General features: G+C 39.6%; 1 protein-coding gene across 1 annotated transcript in view; it reads left to right on the forward strand.

Moving 5' to 3' along the window:
- The window catches only part of LOC124119866 (protein Wnt-9a-like), a 66005-nt gene extending 50756 nt beyond the window's left edge, over positions 1-15249 (forward strand). The window contains exon 4 of the mRNA XM_046482528.2: positions 13259-15249. Coding sequence (XP_046338484.1) covers positions 13259-13729 — 471 coding nt within the window. The 3' untranslated portion in view covers positions 13730-15249. The remainder of the gene's footprint in view (positions 1-13258) is intronic.
- Positions 15250-16645: the final 1396 nt, after the last annotated feature.

A 16645-nucleotide genomic window follows, 5' to 3' on the forward strand; every position in this document is an offset into this window, starting at 1 on the left:
TCGGGCACATTCTTCACTGACAGTAGGGAAGTTGAATTAAGTTCAATATTACAGAAATTCTGGGAAGTTGATCTAGTTCCCCCTTCGACACCTCTCCTTTCCAAGGATGATGAATTTGTGATTGAATCTGTGAAAGATACAATCAGATACCAGAATGGTCGGTATCAAATTGGCATTCCATGGAAGGAAAATGCAAGTCCTCTACCGGACAATTGGGAAATAGCTTACAAACGTCTCTGTTGCACAGAGAAGAAATTATCAAAAGACAAACAGGTTGCTGATACTTATGATGGTATCATATCTCAGTATCTTAAAAAAGGTTACATTGAAAAGGTGTCCATTGACGAAACAGATGTACCTTGTGGATGGTACTTACCTCATTTTCTCGTAGTGCGTCCAGATAGGGCAACTACAAAGGTTCGCATTGTCTTTGATGCATCAGCAAAATGTGAAGGTGTATCATTGAATGACAGTATTCCTCAAGGTCCAAAATTACAAGGTGACCTATTTCAGATATTGCTCAGGTTTAGAAGGTACTTGGTAGCCATAGTATGTGACATTGCGGAAATGTATCTTCAGACAGAAATGTTGCCAAAAGACAGGTCATTCTTTCGATTTCTTTGGAGGTCAAACAATCAGAATTATATGGCACAGGTTTACCAATTCTCAAGAGTAGTCTTTGGTGTTAATGCCTCTCCGTTTTTGGCACAGTACATATCACAAGAACATGCTAGAAGGTTTCAAGATACTCTACCAAAAGCTGCTGAGACTGTGTTAAAGTCGACCTATATGGATTACAACATAGACTCACTTCCAAATGAGGTCGAAGCCATAGAGCTGTATGAGCAGCTTACGGAGTTATGGGGAAAGGCAGGCATGTGTGCAAGAAAGTGGTTAAGCAATTCACCTGAAGTCTTACAGAAAATTCCCACAGAAAATAGGGCTACTGAGGTTGATCTTGGTAGGTATGAGTTGCCAACTACAAAAACACTTGGTCTGACGTGGGTGGCAAAAGATGACGAGTTTAGCTTCCGAAGTACTAGTGCACACAACTGTTGGATACTTACAAAGAGGGGTTTTCTTAGAGAAATGGCTAGGGTATTCGATCCGTTAGGATTCCTTGCTCCTTTCATCATCAAAGCAAAAATCATCATGCAGGAAGTCTGGCTCAAGGGTTTAGATTGGGATGAAGAGCTTCATAATGATTTGAAACTGAAAGCATTGCTTTGGCTCAATCAAATGAAAGAGCTGGAGACTGTTAGATTCCAGAGATGCTTGCAACTCAACTTCAACATTGAGAACAGGAAATTGCATGTTTTGATGCATCTGAAAAGGCATATGGGGCAGTAGTATACAACGTGACTACATATCAAAGTGGGATGGTGTCTAGTCGCTTGGTGGCATCAAAATGTCGAGTAGCGCCTCTGAAATCAGTCAGCATTCCTCGAATGGAGGTAATGGCAGCAGTATTAGGAGTTAAGTTGATCTTGACTGTAGTCAAAGCTATTGAAATGAATATGCTGGTGTGATTCTTTGGTCAGATAGTCAAAATGTGCTGTATTGGATAAAAAACCATAGCCGCAAATTCAAATCATTTGTAGCTAATCGGATAGCCTTTATCCAAGAAAACACTATTCCTAGTCAATGGAAATACGTTCCTTCTGTTCAGAATCCAGCAGATATCCTGTCTAGGGGTACAACAGTTGCTAATTTGAACAAAGCATAGACTTCTGGACCTGACTTTCTAGAACAAGATGTGACAGAATGGCCTTTACAGATGGTGAACACCCAAACATTAGAGGATTCTAAAGCCAAGAAACCTGTTATATCGACAAAGCAGTTCTTTGCAGTGGTAACACCTGACCGGTGTTGGAGACTAGATCCGAGAAGACACTCAGATTGGCAAAAACTACTTAGGATTACAGCATGGGTTTATAGATTTGTGAACAACAGTCATTCTGAATTATGTTTGAGAATCGCTGGGGGACTAAGTCACGAAGAGCTTATTGATGCAGAGATGTATCATTTAGGTAGTGCACAAAAGGAGGGATTCACCAAGGAGGTATCGGCACTTGAATGTAGGAAACAATTGCCATCAAATAGTAAACTCACTGGACTTGATCCCATACTTGATGAAGATGGGTTGATTAGATGTGGAGGTAGACTGCAGTATGCAAACTTTCTCCCATTTGATGCACGGTTCCCTATGGTATTGCCCAGAAGAAATTGGGTAACGAAGCTAATCGTGAAGAAATATCATGTAGAAGGAAAACACATCCTTGGTACAAACCAGATCCTTGCTCTACTGTCTTCACGTTACTGGATCGTTTCTGCTCGTGAAGAGATCCGTGAATATGAAAAGGAATGCTGTTGGTCTCGCAGACTTAAGGCAAAGCCTGGTGTGCAAATCATGGCTCACCTACCACAAGTTAGACTGAAATACTCATGGAGAGCATTTGATCAAACTTGTGTTGATTTTGCAGGACCTTTCATCACTATACAAGGTAGGGGAAAGCAACGAGTTAAACGCTACCTTTCTCTCTTTACTTGCCTGGTAACTAGAGCTGTGCACTTGGAAATGGCATACGGTCTTGATAGCGACTCATTCATGAATGCCTTTTACAGAATGGTCAACCGTCGAGGCTTGCCAAGTGTAGTGGTTTCAGATAACGGGACAAATTTCACAGGAGCCGTTAAAGAGCTGAAGCAACTTATAGACAAACTTGATGAGGATAACATTAAAACCTCCTTGGCCAATCGTGGAGTTACTTGGAAGTTTAACCCACCATATTCACCACATTTTGGGGTGCTTTTGAAGCAGTGATAAAGTCTTCCCAACGAGCTATATATGCGATCCTTGGCAATGGCGACATCACTGATGAAGAACTTGTGACTGCCTTTCCCGGAGCTGAATCGCTGATCGATTCAAGGCCTTTAACTTACCAAAGTACACATCCACATGATGACGTTCTTCTTACTCCTAATCACTTTCTTCATGGTCAGTTGGGTGGAATATTTGCTCCCGAGTCGGTTGACAATACAGTGTTTAATCCGAAAAAAAGGTTGGCGAAGAGTGCAAGAACTTGTACGCCACTTTTTGGTGGATGTCTGAATGGCTTCCTTCTCTTCAAGCAAGGAAGAAATGGTTTATACCAAACCGTGATCTTGAAGTAGATGACGTCGTTCTGGTTGTCTCCCCTCAGTCACCTAGAGGCAGTTGGATCACCGGACGAATCATAAAGACACATCCTGGAAGAGATGGACACGTTCGAGTTGTTGACATACAGACCAGCAAGGGTGTTGTGACAAGACCAGTGACAAAAGTGTGTCCATTGGAATGGAATGTGTCAGAAACTGCAGCTGGAGAAGGATTCAAGAACAGAACAGAACAGCAGAAGGATTCGAGGAACGGATAGATGAATTCGTGAATGGAGGATTCAAAGAACAGCAGAAGGATTCGAGGAACGGATAGAATTCGTGAATGGAGGATTGACAGAAGAGTTCATGGATAGAAGATGTTATTCAAGGATAAACATTCAAGGACGTATTTCGAGTGACTGAAACATTGATATTTTTCATTTTGTGATACAGGATGTGTTCTTTCTTTTAACAATGAACATTATACTTACCCGTGAATTGACATGCTTTCAAGTGGAATATTTCTTATTTACAGAGCTGTGAACGTTGAAATGACTGCTTTGTTTTTCAGGACATGTGTGGACTTTTTATGAAGAATTAAGTCGCATATTATTTCAAATATATATGAACATATACTATGTTGTGATTGATAGCTAATATTTGAAATGATAGACTGGGATCTATCATTTATAGGGGGGAATGTTCTGGAGAACTATGGCCAAAAAAAGTCAGTTCGAAAAACACTGCGTAACAGTCTCCTTGTACTTTTCACAAGCCTTACAGTCAGATATCATACAAACGGCGTTTCTAACTACTGTCTCTTTGTACTTTCCACAGGCCTTACAGTCATATATCATACAAACGGCGTTTCTAACATCTGAGTGCTTGTACATTCCACAGGCCTTACAGTCAGATATCATACAAACGGCGTTTCTAACATCTGAGTGATTGTACTTTCGACAGGCCTTACAGTCAGATATCATACAAACGGCGTTTCTAACATCTGAGTGATTGTACTTTCGACAGGCCTTACAGTCAGATATCTGACAAACGACGTTTCTAACATCTGAGTTCTTGTACTTTCCACAGGCGTTACAGTCAGATATCTGACAAACGGCGTTTCTAACATCTGAGTGCTTGTATTTTCCACAGGCATAACAGTCAGATATCTGACAAACGGCGTTTCTAACATCTGAGTGCTTGTTCTTTCCACAGGCCCTATAGTCAGATATTTGACAAACGGCGTTTCTAACATCTGAGTGCTTGTACTTTCAAAAGGCCTTACAGTCAGATGTCATACAAACGGCGTTTCTAACATCAGTGCTTGTACATTCCACAGGCCTTACAGTCAGATATCTGACAAACGACGTTTCTAACATCTGAGTGTTTGTACGTTCCACAGGCCCTACAGTCAGATATGTGACAAACGGCGTTTCTAACATCTGAGTGCTTGTACTTTCCACAGGCCTTACAGTCAGATATCTGACAAACGACGTTTCTAACATCTGAGTGCTTGTACTTTCCACAGGCCTTACAGTCAGATATCTGACAAACGACATTTCTAACATCTGAGTGCTTGTACGTTCCACAGGCCTTACAGTCAGATATCTGACAAACGACGTTTTTAACATCTGAGTGCTTGTACTTTCCACAGGCCTTACAGTCAGATATCTGACAAACGACGTTCTTACCATCTGCTTGCTTGTACTTTCCACAGGCCTTACAGTCAGATATCTGACAAACGACGTTCTTACCATCTGCTTGCTTGTACTTTCCACAGAGCTTACAGTCAGATATCATACAAATGGCGTTTCTAACTACTGCCTCCCTGTACTTTCCATAGGCCCTACAGTCAGATATCTTAGAAACGACGTTTCTAAGATCTGATGTTTGTACATTCCACAGTCCTAACAGTCAGATATCTGACAAACGATGTTTCTAACATCTGAGTGCTTGTACTTTCCACAGGCGTTACAGTCAGATATCATACAAACGGCTTTTCTAACATCTGAGTGCTTGTACATTCCACAGGCCTTACAGTCAGATATCTGACAAACGACGCTTGTAACATCTCAGTGTTTGTACTTTCCACAGGCCCTACAGTCAGATATGTGACAAACGACGTTTCTAACATCTGAGTGCTTGTACTTTAAAAAGGCCTTACAGTCAGATGTTATACAAACGGCGTTTCTAACATCTGAATGCTTGTACTTTCCACAGGCCTTACAGTCAGATATCTGACAAACGGCGTTTCTAACATCTAAGTACTTGTACATTCCACAGGCTGCACAGCAGAAGTCCAGATATCTGACAAACGCCGTTTCTTACATCTGAGTGCTTGTACTTTCCACAGGCCTTACAGTCAGATATCTGACAAACGACGTTTCTAACATCTGAGTGTTTGTACTTTCCATAGGTCCTACGGTCAGATATTATACAAACGGCGTTTCTAACATCTCAGTGCTTGTACTTTCCACAGGCCTTACAGTCTGATATCTGACAAACGGCGTTTCTAACATCTGAGTACTTGTACATTCCACAGGCTGCACAGCAGAAGTCCAGATATCTGACAAACGCCGTTTCTAACATCTGAGTGCTTATACTTTCCACAGGCCTTACAGTCAGATATCTGACAAACGACGTTTCTAACATCTGAGTGCTTGTACATTCCACAGGCCTTACAGTCAGATATCTGACCATCGACGTTTCTAACATCTGAGTACTTGTACATTCCACAGGCCGCACAGCACAAGTCCAGATATCTGACAAACGCCGTTTCTAACATCTGAGTGCTTGTACTTTCCACAGGCCTTACAGTCAGATATCTGACAAACGACGTTTCTAACATCTGAGTGCTTGTACATTCCACAGGCCTAACAGTCAGATATCTGACAAACGACGTTTCTAACATCTGAGTGTTTGTACTTTCCATAGGCCCTACAGTCAGATATTATACAAACGGCGTTTCTAACATCTGAGTGCTTGTACATTCCACAGACCCTACAGTCAGATATTTGACAAACGGCGTTCTTACCATCTGCTTGCTTGTTCTTTTCTTCAGGTCTTATGTCAGATATCTGACAAACAGTGTTAATTACATCTGCGTGTCTGTACTTACCAAAGGCCTTACAGTCAGATATCTAATTAAACAACGTTTCTAACATCTGCATGCTTGTACTTTCCACAGGCCTTACTGTCAGATATCTGACAGACGGCGTTAATAATATCTATGTGTTTGTTCTTTCCGCAGGCCTTACAATCAGATATATGACAAACAGCGTTTCTAACATTTGCTTGCTTTTTAAAGAAAAGCAAGCAGATGTTAGAAACCCTGTTTGTCACATGCCCTACAGTCATATTTCTGACAAACAGTGTTTCTATCATCTGCTTGCGTTTCTTTCCACAGGCTTAACGCTCAGATATCTGACAAACAGCGTTTGTTACATCTGTGTGCTTGTTCTTTCCACAGGCCTTACAGTCAGATATCTGACAAACGGCGTTTCTAACTACTGTGTGCTTGTACGTTCCACAGGACTTGCAGTCAGATATCTGACAAATAGTGTCTCTAACATCTGTATGTGTACTTACCAGAGGTCTTTTAGTCAGATATGTGAGAAACGACGTTTCTAACATCTGTGTGCTTGTACCTTCTGTTTGAATGTAGAGAAATTACATCTTCTTGAATCTGAATGTGAAGGTGAAACGGTTCCATGCCAGTTTGGAAAATGTATCTTTCTATGTCTGCGCAACACTTGAATGTTACCCATATAATTTACTATCCACTTTAGAGAAAACAAAACATGTAAAGAACAGAATCCTTACTTCAGATACCCAGTTATGTTCATCATTATCATCCAAATGCTTTACAAATGCATGTTAACATTAACGAGGACATCTACATTCCTCCTTTTTAGCTTTATCCAGTATTTAACAATTCCTACTTGGCTATGTACAAACATATTGCAGCGTCCACTGTCTCATTACCTTCGTTTATTTGAGGATATCTGACAAACGGCGTTTCTAACATCTGCGTACTTGTACTTTCCAATGGTCTTACAGTCAGATGTCTGACCATCGACGTTTCTAACATCTGAGTGCTTGTACATTCCACAGGCCTCACAGTCAGATATCTGACAAACGACGTTTCTAATATCTGCGTACTTGTACTTTCCACAGGTCTTCCAGTCAGATATCTGACCATCGACGTTTCTCACATCTGCGTACTTGTACTTTCCACAGGTCTTACAGTCAGATGTCTGTCAAACGACTTATTAACATCTGCGTACTTCTACTTTCCACAGGCCCTACAGTCAAATATCTGACCATCGACGTTTCTAACATCTGCGTACTTGTACTTTCAAAAGGTCTTACAGTCAGATATCTGACCATCGACGTTTCTAACATCTGCGTACTTGTACTTTCCACAGGTCTTACAGTCAGATATCTGACCATCGACGTTTCTAACATCTGCGTACTTGTACTTTCCACAGGTCTTACAGTCCGATATCTGACCATCGACGTTTCTAACATCTGCGTACTTGTAATTTCCACAGGTCTTACAGTCAGATATCTGACCATCGACGTTTCTAACATCTGCGTACTTGTACTTTCCACAGGTCTTACAGTCCGATATCTGACCATCGACGTTTCTAACATCTGCGTACTTGTAATTTCCACAGGCCTTACAGTCAGATGTCTGTCAAACGACTTATTAACATCTGCGTGCTTGTACTTTCTGCAGGCGAGGATATGTGCGTTCTTCCTTTTTGTAGCTTTATCCAGTATTTAACAATTCATACTTTGCTTTGTACAAACATATTCACTTTCTCATTGCCTTCGTTTATTTGAGGAATACTTATATTCATATTCATATTATATCCATATTTTCGTGGGTGCCTGTACTTAATACATACCTTACAGACGCTTCTCTGACATTCGGCGTTGCTGATAACTGTGTGCTTGTACTTTCAAAAGACCTTACAATTACATCTCTGACATTCGGCGTTTCTGACAACTGTCTGCTTGTACTTTCTAAAGACCTTACAGTCGCATCAATGACATTCGATGTTGGGAATTGTTGCGGTCTACATAGATGGAATCTCTCTAGAAAATAGTTGCTAACCATCTTTTAGGGTTGGGGTTTCACGAGGCGGTTCCCGTCTGGATATGAACTCTTAAGTGAGTGGTTGTGAATGGGCGAGGTTTTGGACATGAGACGGGGCAAGATTCATGAACGGATGATCGAACCTTTGGTCTTAAACCTATTCCGTCATAATGTTTTTGAGGATGTTGAGGATACTTTACCCTTTCCCGACGACAGGGTTAAGGATAGTGCCGAAGCCAAGAGTGACGGCTACTCGGGTCTACTTCTTCTTCCTTCCCTGGCCTGTACCCTCAGGATGCAGTGGGAATTATCACCAATGCATTTGGGGGATCAGCTTTCTCAGTCTGAACCTGAGGCAGAGTGGTCGGGTAGCCTGGAGGCAACTCTAAGGGAATTTCTTGTTCTTGGTTTTGGTTTGGGCCTTGGCCAGTCCCTATTTGATGTTGTCCAAACTTCATAACCAAAAGTCGTAGGATCATAAATGAAGGCGCTTTTGATAGGTTTTTGACTTCAATGATTCCATACAAAATAAGCTTTGGCCAGTTTAGTTTTTAGAGTATCCCCAGGGGCATATTTAAGGGCAAAACCTTGAGGGTTCAGGCGTAATTTGGATGTGATACAGTAATGCTATTTTCTGGTCTGCAAATGAGAGTATGCACTGCTTGGTGGTTGATGGTTTATATTATTGAACACATAACCGTCACATAAATTGCTGCTTGCATGTATTTTGTTCCTCTTCCAGAAACGCTGATATAGATTGTCATGGGCATGACTCACGCATAGGTGGCCTATACGGAAATTTGTCCAGTGAATGTGTTCATATTTTTCCGTCTTTGTCGGCTTGTTTAGCTGAATTTGCGAGAACAGTGGTTTCTTGTGGTGGCGGTGGAGGTGGAATATATTTATCAGTACTCTCTACGGAAAACTTAAGAGAACATTTAATTAAATATCGACCTGGTTTACTAGACCTATTTATAAATGAAGGAAGAAAATTATCCATTGAAAAATTGAAAAGAATTTGTCCATTATGTAATATAGAGATTGAAAATGAAATTCATTTTGTGTTTGTCTGCCTATTTTACAATGATCCTCGAAAGAAATATAGATTATTCAATAGCAATGTCACCGATAAACGCCTGAGTAATTATTCTGATGACAAAGAACCAATCTAATATCATAAATCTTTCTCTATATATTAAGCATGCGTTAGCCAAAAAAATTGATTAATCAAACAACGGGTATATCTCAATGTGTAACATTTCTGATTGTATTTACATGCGTAACTCTCTCTTGCATATGGGCCGGAGGCCTTTTGTACATTAAACTTCTTTGGACTTTGACTTGGCCTTGGTCTTGGCCATGTCCTCAGTCTTGTTCTAAGTCATTTTGGGGGGTTTAGTATTGCCATTGGTCTTATTCTTAGTACTGGCATTGGTTTGGTCTTGGTCTTGGCATTGTTCTCTGCATTATTCTTTGTCTTGGTCTTGATTTTAATCTTTGCATTGCTCTCGGCCTTGCATTATCATTGATCTAGGTCTCAGTATTGATCTTGGTCTTGGTATTGGTCTTAGTCTTGTTCTTGTTCTTGGCATTGGTCGAGGTCTTGATCTTGGCAATGGTTTTTGGTATTGGTCTTTGCATTGGTCTTGTTGGCATTAGTTTTAGTTGGTCCTGATCTTGGTCGTGGTCATGGTCCAGGTCTTGGCCATGCCCTCAGCCTTGGTCTAGGTCTTGTTTTGGGTCTTGATGATGGTCTTGGTCTTGGTCTTGATCTTGATGTTGGTCTTGGTCTTGGTCTTGATGTCGGTCTTGGTCTTGGTCTTGGTCTTGATGTTGGTCTTCGTCTTGGTCTTGGTCTTGGTCTTGGTCTTGATGTTGGTCTTGGTCTTGGTCTTAGCATTGTTCTTGACATTGGTCATGGTCTTGGCCATGCCATTAACCTTGGTCTAGGTCTTGTTTTTGGTATTGGTCTTTGTCTTGTTCATAGTCTTGGCATTGGTCTTGTTCTTGGTCTTCTCATTGTTCTCTGCCTTGTTCAGTGCGGGACCTGTGACCATCTAATGACTTTTATATCACTTTCGCCTATCTATAAAAGTTGAGCAGACATTGCGGGCAAAGTATGGTGATGGTGGTCATGTGTTAGGAGATTGAGATTAATTGCTTGGTGTAATATTCAATCAATAAATGACAGGTGAAATACTTTAGGCTAATGTGATGTAGGATGTTTTTTATAATATTTCAAAATAAGTAATTGAAGACATTGGATTTGAAACAGGGGACATACGTAATAGATATTTCTGATTAAGAGAATATAATGCTTTGAGCCTGCCAATGACCAATTGATGAAAATTAAAAATGAATGGTATATAAGAAATTTCGATTGAGAAATAAGTGATGTTCCTTTATTAGAAGATCTGACTTGCATAGAACCTTACAGAACAAAACCATGGATATAGTACCACCAGAAACAATGTATACAGACAAATATAACATATGGAAACAATTGGGAGACTGGTGAGATGTTTTTATTGTAATTATAAAAATATACTATATGTCATTCTGTGTGATGTATATACAAATTAATTTTAGAAATGAGGTAATGTCCGTGTAGGTTATAGGCATGTGGGGTATTGTCCGTGTCGGGTAATGTCCTTCACCTTCTTGTCACACCTTGTCCTTTCTGAACAGTAGTCTGTTCTGAAAGGGTAAATTCTAAGAAAGATGCAGATGTGAAGCCTTTTCAAAAACGAGAAACCATCCGAGGGATTGGAATATGTTTATACTATTACGAAATCTGTAAGTCTTGCTAAAAATGTTTTTCGTAAAACTAAAGATGAAAAAATCTCGAGGTTCTAAATCTTGGGTTATTTTAAAAAACAAAACCAAATACTACTGTTCGAGCTATTATATACAAAAATTGGATTTATAATGATGAGGCATATGAAGCATATATTTTAAGCGACTATGTCCCTGAACGATTGACAGGCGAATTTCGGTCAAACACATTGGTAGCTGCAAGTACTGATTGTTCTAATACGTTGTCCTTACTCCAGGGGAAATTCAAGATGTTTTACTTTCCGATGATACCACTATGGCATCCGGACCCTACGGTATAAATAATATTCCTTAACATAACTTAAATATTCCTTCTTTCAATCAATATTGAAATTGAATGTCAATAAATAAAAAAAGTAAATGTAAATGACTGCAGTAATTACAGACCAATCGCACTAACAAGTTGTCTGGCAACAGTATTTGAAAATTGTAACCACAAACATGTGTTTAATTTCTTCAAAGACAACAGTATTATGATCAATCTAGAGTCAGGCTTTATACCAGGCGATTCCACGAGCTATCATCTATTAGATTTGTATAGTTTGTTTTCAAGGGCTCGAGAGAATGGAAAATGTGTAAGGGCAGTGTTTTGTGTCATGAGCAAGACCTTTGATACCGTTTAGTATAAAGGATTATTTTTATAAAAATATCTTCATGAATTTGAGGTATTCATTTTAAATGGTTTGATAGTTCTCTACCAAACAGAACCCCCAACGTTTTAAACAGTAAAGTGTCACCGTTAAACTATTTTAATGGCAGGTATTCCACAGGGATCCACATACTCTATTTTTATAAATGACCTTGTTGATGATATAGACTGTAATATTCGGCTCTTTGCAGACGATACGCCCCTTTATGTAAATTGTTGATGATCACAACAGCAAGTAATTTCAATGCTGACATAGAAAGGATATCCGCGATGGCGCGGCAAGTAACGTGTTAATTCAGATTACAAACAAATTTGAAACCATATTGTTTTCAAGACACATTAATCCAAATTGCGATAATTGTTCTCAAGAACAGGCATGAGTAACGGAAAGGCTAAACTTAGACACTGAGAACAATACGTATTGCCAGTCACTCTGAAACTAACTGTACACCCTTATCCAAAATACGGCAATCTCATAAATCATTAACATTTCAAAAATGGTAAACAAGTATATCTATGTAATTTTCTTCCTCCTAATGTCCCAGAGGGAGTTCGTTACAATTCAAGACCATTTTCTTCACAGGTAGAAGTTAACTGCTACAAATCATTTTACCTGATACAGGGAGAATGTGTAATAAATTACCGTATGACATTCTGTAAAATAGCTGTTTATGGTTTCACATACAGTATTACCACGACTGAAATATTTCAATACATGGCTTTAAATTCGACTATGAAAGCAGCTTCTGTCAAATTATCCACTCCCGCGGGTCAGGAGGCAGTGATTCAAATGCATACACATATCAAAGACATATCAAGGAGTCTACAACCTGATGTTGTGGATACCTTTATGAGGATCCTACACATTACTTCGTTTTACGTCGTGACCATTGCAATGATCGTAATATGATATACTGCTATAAAGAAGGATATGACTTGAATTCAGTATTGAATGGAAATACCAAAACATCTCCTTATGTTAACCTTACTATTATATAATCTGTTCACTTGTTTAAAGAATGTAAAATTTAAATATGTGTTTTGTTTCTAATAACTTCATTCTAAAAGTTGTTTGTATGTGTGATATCCTGGTGTGTAGAGGTATATATACACAGTGTATATGTTTATATGTTTATGTGCATGGACGCATCGGTTTTGTTATGTACCTGTATATGTATGAGTGTATTTATGTGCGACTTGTAAATTTGCATAATGTTATAATTTGCAACTGCAGGTACAGTTAATCTACATTTATTATTTTATGTACAGTTCACTTTTATCCATTATTAGATGTCCTTGAAGGGAGATGTGTATAAATAGGCTTCACCTGTTTACCAATCCCTTTCCTATTTGGAAATAAATCACACGTGCATGTGACAGTTAAACAAATAATATTTAGCGTTTTGATGGATCTTGTATTTGACATTTGGATCAACGTCATGTTATGATTGTACATAAACTAGCATTACATTGTAAACGCTGGCAGTTACTTTACGTCTTCTGTTCAAGCTGTATCGTGTTGAATGTTGCAGGTTGTCAAGGACAACGTGAAGACAGTCTGCAAGTGTCACGGCGTATCTGGATCCTGCACGATGAAGTCCTGTTGGCGGCAACTTTCTTCTTTCCATAAAATTGGCACCATTCTTAAATCAAAATATGAACATGCTGTCAAAGTTGGCGCCTACACAAATCATGCAACAGAAAAATCTCGCCATAAAAGATTAAAAGGTCCCAGTGTTTCCAGCGAGGTATTGTCAGCCCGGAGGGGCGACCTTCTGTACTTGGATAATTCCCCAAGCTTCTGTGGGTCAGGCAGATACTCTCCTGGAACATCAGGGCGAGTGTGTGACAAAGACAATAACTGTGAAGTTATATGCTGCGGACGCGGGTATAATGTCCTACACAAGCAGGTGCAACGTTCATGTCAGTGTCAGGTTATATGGTGTTGCAAAGTAAACTGTAAAAGGTGCTTACATGAGGAAAAAATTCATATGTGCAAATAAAGCCCGATCCTATTTCAATGTTATAGTAGCAATGAACTGCATCGATTGAAACATGATTCAGTGTCGACAATTCACAGACAAGCAATGGGATCTTTCACAGTCAGGCCAAGAACTGATTGTGTCAGAGTGTCCGTAAATGTATGTCTGAACAGAGTCATGTGGAGTTTCCATCTTGCAACGATTATGATGGACCGATGTCAAAATAATGATTCATACTGACCCTAACCATCGGAGAATGTATGTATTCATAACCAGTACAACACGGCGTACATATATCTGAGAGTAACAAGTGCACGCTATTACATGTCTATTTGTCTCTGAATGCATATTAACTTACCTACAACAGTATGGTAGTCTACAGCTGATTACGATCTTTGCACAGAGTGACACTCTATAACCACCACGCAATGCATATATATGCAGGTAGCCGTTGATAGTGCACAGAAAAGACATTCCAAATTTCTCGATTAACAGTCCAACCTACCTAGTATTGCAGATCAGAGTTTAATGTGTGCCCAGTTATGTTTGTTGGTGTCCTTAGGGAAGGAGAGAGGAGGTTGAAAGTGTTCCTTACACATCAATTTCGGTTTCATAGTTTATTTTAGAACAAAGTCCTACAAACCTCCTCAATTTTGAGAAAAATGTGCCACAGAAACATTTATTGTTTATGCAATCTAAGTTTGTCAGATAACTTTAAGAAAACCATAGCGGTTTTGCCATTACCATTATGAATTTCCGCTCGACAAATAAGTTCTTCCGTTTGATTTTTACAATTAATAATTGTGTGTAGTTATCAATCAAGCATACAGATATAGAAAAGTAAGCAAATCATTGAAATGAGTGTAACGTGTAAAATCACAACAAGGATATAGGTACTATTACCTTAATGACAACATTAATGACGTAATCATATCTAGGAGCCGATTAATGCGAGCAATCAAACATTTTATTATAAACGGTTTGTATATATTTGACAAAGCACAAGTGGGGGTTGTTTGAAAACGGACGTGTTTGTCGCTATATTAACAACTTGCGAACAACGATGTAAAGTTGATATCTGTGGAGGGTTTCCTTATGATTAGGAGTTGTTAGAGCTTTACACTTATATATCATTTTGTACACACGAGCTTATTTCACCACATATTGATATCATGAAAAGTAGATTGGAGTCTCAGTAAAAAACCTCTCGGAAACATTCATTCAAGGCGTGGGCCTTGTGTCTTGAGGAACAAATATTTGTTCACAATTGATAGCTACAGAGAATACAATGACATACTGTTTGGTTTGATGAATGCAATAGTCTATCTGTTTTTGGTAATTTCTGCTCATCTGTTTCTCGTTTAATATACATTTGCCCATACTGGTATGTCACAACCTGGGGCTACATATCCACCATTTGTCTGTAGGATTTACAGCGCATGGTTGCAATTAATAAATTATGTTTAAAATCCATATACCAATCTTTTCTGGTGGTGTGTTGATTGTTTACATAACCAATACCTGTTTTTGTTTTTAATGTGGAATCCTTATATACTCAATGAAAAGTGTATGCATGTCTCTTTCATACCCCCCACCGCGCGGACGTGACATTGTGATATTTTCATATCTAGAAGACGGTCCTGTGCAGTGTCGCTACTGCATGGTTTTGATCATGGTGACAGTTTTGATGGAAGGGTATGCCTGCAGTCATAGCCTTTAGGTAACGCTGTAGTATGACGCCATCGCTAAAGGGGACCCAAAGTAATGCAGCAAAAACTAACAAAGCAAGACTACATTTGTTATGTTCTCAAATACGGGCGTCATTTATTTCTATACATGTGTAAGGATGCATCTGAGGGTCGAGTCCTGGAATCACCCCGATCATTGGTCTGTGGTTCCAGGCGCAAAGTGCTCAACGTCTTCAATTTGGTTCAATTAAACTTTTTATTTCATAAAATGCGAATACACTGTGATTTAACTAAAATACCGTTCATAGCCTTAACCCCAACACATTCTCAGTGGTTTATTAAAACAGATACATTAGTATACATTTAAAGACAATTTGGGATTTTTTATTTAGGCGAACCGGAAACGGTTCTCCTTTGTGTAGACACCTGTGTATTTGTTATGCGTTTAAGGGCTCCTCTATTAACACAAAAGATAGTACACATTATCTCTAGTGGTCTCTTTATTAGGTGTCATATCTGATTATGACACTTTCAAGGAGGATCGATTTATCTCTGTGGACCCTTATTTCTGTCAACCTTATTGATTCTGCTTATGAAACAGTTGTGATTTACTTGATATCATTCATTGTGTACGTATGAGTGTCTACGGGCTATTGGTATGCTGGAAACTGGCAGAAGTGGCCAGAACGGCAGTGGCCAATGCGTTCAATGTTTCGTCCCCGGTCAACGACAATAGTACCGGATCGATTGACGCGAAATCAACCTCAAACGGCGAATCAAATTGCTGAAACTTTCATCGGGCTACTGGAGTACGAGTTACGGATTAGAAATCGTCTACATGCAGCTCATCTCCATTCTCGACGAACATCAGACTTCAATGGTGTACACGTCGAAACTAGGGTAATCATGACTGGTCACGTGTCATGTTTTCAGATGAGTCCCGATTCACTTTGCACTACCTTGGTAGGCATTGTCGTGTCAGGCGACGACGAAATGATTTGGCGGTGGATCGGTTATGGTGTGGGGTGGCATCACTATGACTGAGCGAACCCCGCTCCAGTTTGTGCAAGGAAGGGTCACTGGACAATACTATCGGGACATCATACAGCCACCCTTTCATGTTCCTTTTGCAAGGCGTGTGGGTCGACGTTTAGTCTTTCAGCACGACAACGCTCGTGCTCACCGTGCACGATTTGTCAATGCTCACCTCCATCAACATAACATCCAAAGAATGCCATGGCCAGCTATG

The sequence above is a fragment of the Haliotis rufescens genome, unplaced genomic scaffold (assembly GCF_023055435.1).
Source record: "Haliotis rufescens isolate VD_foot unplaced genomic scaffold, xgHalRufe1.0.p SCAF_4, whole genome shotgun sequence".
NCBI lineage: Eukaryota > Metazoa > Mollusca > Gastropoda > Lepetellida > Haliotidae > Haliotis > Haliotis rufescens.